The sequence below is a fragment of the Echinops telfairi genome, unplaced genomic scaffold (genome assembly GCF_000313985.2).
Source record: "Echinops telfairi isolate 266 unplaced genomic scaffold, ASM31398v2 ScPeMD7_1;HRSCAF=3_0, whole genome shotgun sequence".
Taxonomy (NCBI): domain Eukaryota; kingdom Metazoa; phylum Chordata; class Mammalia; order Afrosoricida; family Tenrecidae; genus Echinops; species Echinops telfairi.
The window spans coordinates 41232328-41238657 of NW_022103896.1; the positions used below are offsets into that span (position 1 = coordinate 41232328).

At 38.1% G+C, this 6330-nt stretch overlaps 1 protein-coding gene across 4 annotated transcripts in view; it reads right to left on the bottom strand.

Annotated features, from left to right (window-relative positions):
• The window catches only part of MTDH (metadherin), a 65237-nt gene that overhangs the window by 33074 nt on the left and 25833 nt on the right, over positions 1-6330 (bottom strand). For all 4 annotated transcript variants that reach the window (XM_030887639.2, XM_030887734.2, XM_004697464.3 and 1 more), the window contains exons 3-4: positions 1691-1775; positions 835-1011 (exon numbers count right to left, since the gene is read on the bottom strand). In XM_030887639.2, coding sequence (XP_030743499.1) covers positions 835-1011; positions 1691-1775 — 262 coding nt within the window. The remainder of the gene's footprint in view (positions 1-834; positions 1012-1690; positions 1776-6330) is intronic.

A 6330-nucleotide genomic window follows, 5' to 3' on the forward strand; every position in this document is an offset into this window, starting at 1 on the left:
TAGCAGGGAAGGCATGCACAAGACAATGAAGGAGGGTTACCAACAAAAACTAAAGCACAGGTAACGCCAAACAATGAAAAATGGATTCAGTAGAAGTCATTGCTGCACCACGGCAATAAATTCCACCCAGTCATCAAGCAAAAAAGTAAAAGGCTAAGAAAGTAGTCTGAAGGCAACTGGAGGAGGGCAATGAATAAGAAGGTTAAGGAAGAGAAGTTGATGCCTTGAAGCAAGTTGAACACCCCACTGCAGACAGAGCTCGTCAAGGATAAACAGAATGGCAGTGCACAAGAGCTACCAAGAGGCCATCGCTATTGGACAGTTCGAGCATTTCTAATACTTAGGAGGAAGAATGTGAGCTCTTTAATTGTTGAAGTTCCAGCTTTATCGAACACCGGAGACTCTCAAAAACTTGGGGCGATACAGAATACAGTCAGGACCTGCACTGACCTGACATGCTCGGTTCATCGTGGAAGGAAAGCACCCAACATGCACAATGGTGGGAATGCCACACTGTCTTTTCCACTATAGAAAATGCGGATGCAACAGAGTCGGGGGCAAAGCAATACACACAAGAAGTGCCAACATCATTTTCTCATGTGAATCAAGGCAAAAGGCAAATTTTAGTTTAACAGGCCATTCATTAGGCAACATGTAACATTGCTGGTACCAGGTAAACCAATACATGGTTCACAATCCTCTCATGAAGAAGGGTATATCAGCACAATGATATAAGCAGTTCAAAATAGTCAGATTTTGATGTCAAGATAGTTTGTACATCTGATTAAAAGGAAATTTGATTTGATGTATTAGTCTTATATTCCACTAATATACCTTTATTCTTCTTGGAACCAACAGGAAATGATGCAGTTGGAAGTTGCTCGGTGATAACTGTGATGGTATTTTCTATCCCAGGGATAGTTGAATCCAATGAACCAGAATCAGTCAGCACCTTATCACGTTTACGCTGCTGTCGTTTCTCTCTGTGACTAATTTTAGTTTCCCAGGCTCCTGACATAGCCCCAGAAAAAAAATGTTATTCAGTAAGGGGAGACAGAAAGAGCTGTAGCTTTGGGAAGAAAATGGGATGGGGCACACAAAATATGATAGATTTATATATTACGCTAAAACTCATGAGTGATTATATTAATTTACCCTAAAAATCTACTTTACTTTCATTTTTAAAATGTAGGCAATAATTTCATCCAACCTGTCACCTATGGTTTAAAAGGTGATCAATATCGTCTTGTGTATTTATGTTGCTTGGCAGAAGTAAGAGGAGAAGGTGAAGTATAATCACTAAATAAGTGGGTACATTAGGCGTTAACAAAAAATGACTCAGGAGTTTTGTCCTGGGCCTTCGAGGGCATGGTATATTTAAGAACAACGGGAGAAAAACCAAAACCACGTTTTTAGAAACAAAGATTAACTGGTTGCTTAACTGTTTAAGATACTGAGCAATTTTAATTTCAAGGTGGTTCCCACTTCAGGAAAGGCACTGTTGATCCTTAAACAACTCAGATAGCAAGTGTTTCTTAACAGTATTAGTAGAACTGTACATTAAGGTTTGTAGTCATTAAAAAGAAGAGATACAGATATACAATTCAAGTGAAATAAACACAGTTTTTATATAATACTTTGGTAAAAAAATGAAAATGTTTTCCTAAAGTCCTTTCCCTTGCTCAAGTACCTTCATCAACTTCCTTTCCATCATGGCGTGAACTGTTCTGCACTGCTTTAGCCTCTGACTTTGACTTCTTCTTATTTTTCTTTGACTGAAAGTAAAATAGAATGTTACTTAACAATATTTCATTAGGTTTTTGATTAAGGCAGAAGTCAGTAAAATACATAACGAAATGTATGATACTGACAACTAGAATAACTTAGTTTGATTTTTTTTTAAATTAACACACTTGAAATCGCAGTAATAGGAAGCAACCACTTGAGTCATTACTCTGTACTAAGTACATTTACATTCCATTTCTTATTTATTCCTTAAATAAAATTCACTGGGGAAGGTATTACTCCCATTTTAGAGATGAGGAAATAAAGAGACCAAGTAGGATGAGGTCACATACCGTTAGTAAACGATAGAAACTAGCATGGTAGTAAGTTAGAAACCAGGTCACCCAAGTACAACGCCTGTGCCCATCGCCATCACGCTGTCTGTCTAACTTACAACAAACAAAACCAGGTGCAGTCAAATGAAATCATCAAAGCAATAAACTGAAAAGCCATTGCTATTATGTAGAAGGAAATGCTGTTCCAAGGATTGATTTTTAAAAATGTTTGCATAAAGCAGCTTGTTGGCACATCCTTTGCTTATTATATATCAAATGAGCCAATGAAACAAAGTACGTAACATTTTGTCAGTTTCCAAGAAAGGTGAAAATACCCAGGTTTTATATGGAATAGTGTTTAAGAATCCAGCAAAAATAAACTACGGTACCCACCTCTACTCCAACACACACATTTTAGGCTGGTGTTACAACTCCCTCTGATAAATTTCATTTTTCTCCTTCTAATAGCTCACTAAAAAACTTACCAAGCTTTCAACATTTATGTAAGTGCATCCAGGAGAAAATCATTAAAGTTCTTAAAACAGTTGTTAGCTATACTTTCTATTTGTCCTTCTCACAGCACTCAAAGATAGCAACCACCGTGAGGAAGGCACAAGCTAACCAGCACTTTACTTTGTTGTATAGAGAGAGGGTCGCTAAGAGTCGTACGTGAATCCACAGACAACAACCTTCGCTCTTCTAATTATTTGCTGAAATCAGGTATGGAGTACTACCATAAATTTAAGTTTACAGCTAAGAGAATATCTTGATTATAACTTTTTTTTTTTGGGGGGGGGAGGCTTCTATAGATAAGCAATAAATGACAGCTACATATTTTTCCTATCAATAACAAAACTTTCAAATATTTTCACATAGCATGACCTTTTAAGAGTCATTAAAAATGGTTTATGACAATGGGAGCATACATAAAAAACCTACTGGTTTTGGGAGTTTATCATGTTTAATAAAACATTGTATACCATCTACCAAAGTAGGTGCATATCCATACTTAAACGAGACACTATCCACATATTGAAACATATACCCACTTGGAATATGGAGTTTAGCGGCTTTCAGTATGTTCAAAGCTGTATACATATGATCATTATCTAATTCCAGAGCATTTGCATGGTGCCAAAATTAAACACCACCCCTCATTCTTCTTCCTCATTGCCAATCAATTTATTCTGTCTCCACCACGTTAAGTAAAGATACACATTGGCTATCTTTTGTTTACACTCTAGTACAGGGCCCAAATCATCTCTGTAAAGAACAAGACAGTACATATTTCAGGTTTGGTGGGCCAGCTGTGGGAGAAAGATGAAGCTTTCTATTCCCACAAGGGTTTTAAAACTCACTGTCACTGGGTTAATGATGACTCATAGGGACCCCCCTGTGGGCTCTGACGCTATATTGTTCAAGGGAGTAGAAAACTCAGTCTTTCTCCCATAGAGCTGCTGATGGTTTCGAACTGCTAACCACATGGATTGCAGTCCACCGTGTAACAACTACACCAACAGGGCTTAGAAACCCACAGGGGCCGTTCCACCCTGCCCTAACAGGTCACTGTATCGGAATTGATATAATGGCACTGAAGTGCTTTTATGTTTTGTTTTGGGTCTCTGTTGCAACCACTCAACTCCCGTGGCTCTAAGGAATAGATAATATGTAAATGAAGGGTGTGGCTGTTCTAATAAAATACCATGAAAAAAGCAGATGTCTGGGTGAATTTGAGGTAGATTTGGCCATAACTTGCCACCCCAAGCCTAGAGCAGTGCTGTCTCATAATGCAACACACAGAAAAACGTTTCTAATAGAAACACATAAACAATCAAAAGAAATGGGTGCCATTAACTTTAACAACATACTTATCAACAAGCTCACCACAATGGATCACACAGCCCAACAACAAAACACCCTCTCACGGTGTCTTGGTTTTAGGTTTGTCCTGGAGTTGTTTGGAGTGTGGATTCAGAAGACTGCACTGGCTAGACTTCATCAGTTCTAGTTTAGTAGAGATGGTGGCTCGACTATTTTCAACTAGTGAGTTATGTTCACTGATTAATTCATCACCCTGATTTTAAATATAAGAATTCAGACACACAAATTACAGGATAAGACAAAAAAAGAGAGATAAGAAATATTTGAAAATTAATTGAGTAGGAAGGGCCTTCCAAGGGAAGCTGCATATGGACCCAGGGTGGCCAGCTTATACATTTAGCTGCCAATCGCAATAAGGTCACTCTGAAGACTTTAGAAGATTAAAGGCTTAGAAAACCAAAGGGGCAGTTCTTTTCTGTCCTCTAGCGTCACTGTGAGTTAGAACCCATTGGATGGCAGGGTGTTTTTCTTTTTGGTATGAGAGGTAGTGCAGTATATTCAGGCGACAAGTTGGACACCACAAAGTCAGAACACAGCTTAATAAGAGTGGAAGACAAGCACACATTTGGAAGGTGTGTGGACAATTCAGAGCATCGAAAATTTAAGAAAGGCTTCATAATAATGTTCACAGATGTTTTGAAGATCTAACTTTTCCCTCGTCAAATTATGCAATAAACATTTCAGGGCACATTTTAATAATTCATGTTGAATGTTTCAGAGGTGAGGTTGACTCCAAGCATCTTTATAAGAAATATTCTAACTTTTCTTTGATGAGTTTCTGTGCACAGGTGAAGTACCATCTTACAAGATCAGAGCATTTTAATTTTAATAAATGAGTTTGTACTCTGACAGACCCATTTTGGGTTTCAAAGCATTTTATTTGAATTTACTGTACCAAACTCATGACCAGTAGGTCGATGAAGACTCACAGCGATCCTGTAAGACAGAGCAGGACTTCTGGTGGTGAGTTACAGAGGCTGTCAATCTTTATGAGTGCAGAAAGCCTCGTCTTTCTCTTGCAGAGGGGCTTGAATGGCTGACCTTATGGTCAGCAGTCAAACATATAACCCACTACACACCAACAGGGATCTTTACTTATTGCACAATAACCCTTATTTCTGGTTCCCCCTAAAGATAACAAATTGGAATGGCCTGTTCTTCAATCCTTAATAAAGGTGAAATGATCCTTGGGGAAAACTTCAAGTTCATGTAGTTTACACTGTTCAAATATGTCTTTGGATCAGAGGACTGACACCATGTGAAGTGTACCTTGATCTAAATATTTAATACAACACAAACTACTTTAAATAAAGCGAGAGTGGAGTGCACTTCCTCTACCTCAGGTTAGCTACCGCTACATTAAAAGATCCTGATCTTTTTAATGAGTAAGCACAGTGGTATATGGCATGCTCTCTATCTAAAAAACTAGTGCTATTGGGGAAAATCGGTGCTGCCAAATATACTCAGAAACAAGTCTAACCTTTGAGGTACTAAAATGTGTGTTGGTCAATGTTACATTTTTCCCCATGTAAGCAACATATAAAGTTATTGAGAAGGTATAAAAATAAACTGTAAATGAAGCCTTCATAATTGGGTAATGTACTTTAGACAAGTCGCATTTCAAGTGGTCCCTGACCACATGCAATAGTGGATACCACACTGGACAGTCCTCGTCTTTGGGGGTAATTTAATGTGGGAGTAAGAAGTACTTTGCATTTAGGGTTGTAAAAACTTATCACATGCAAATTTTGTTGGATAAGTTAAAACTCTGCCATTTCCTATTGGCAAGTGAAAGAACTTTTTTATTACCCCAAATTTGAGATGGGAACATATATTTGGTTTGACTGGTTAAAAAGAAAATTTGGATCAGGAAGATAACCCTGAAAGAGACATGTTAATAAAGAAAATTTTATCCCGCTAATGATGAAAGTCTTTTAGAAAGCCTTACCAAATCATGACTAATTTTTCAATGTCATCCTCCAATTGTGCAAAGGTTTTTTAGAAATTCAATGAATAAAATGTAGTCTTCCTCAGCATCAACCACTTATTTCTGCAATCAAAGCAGACGTTTTTATATACTTTTTTGTCTTTAAAGCCAACAATCGCAAAGACTAAAGAATGCACTGGAAGTCTTTACAGACTTAAAACTGGTTGCTACTACACACTGCTCTAGGTATCTCACTTAACAGGCAAAATAGCCCTATTCGCTCCCCTTTACAGATAAGAAAAGCGAGGCAATATGCGATCACGAGGTGTTGAAGGGATCAGGTATAAGGCATCATCAGAACAACAACAACAAAAATCTTACCATAGTGAATGATGGGGGGAGTGCGGTGTGGAGATCCAAAGCCCATTAGTAGGCCACTGGAGATCCCCTTGCAGAGGGGTC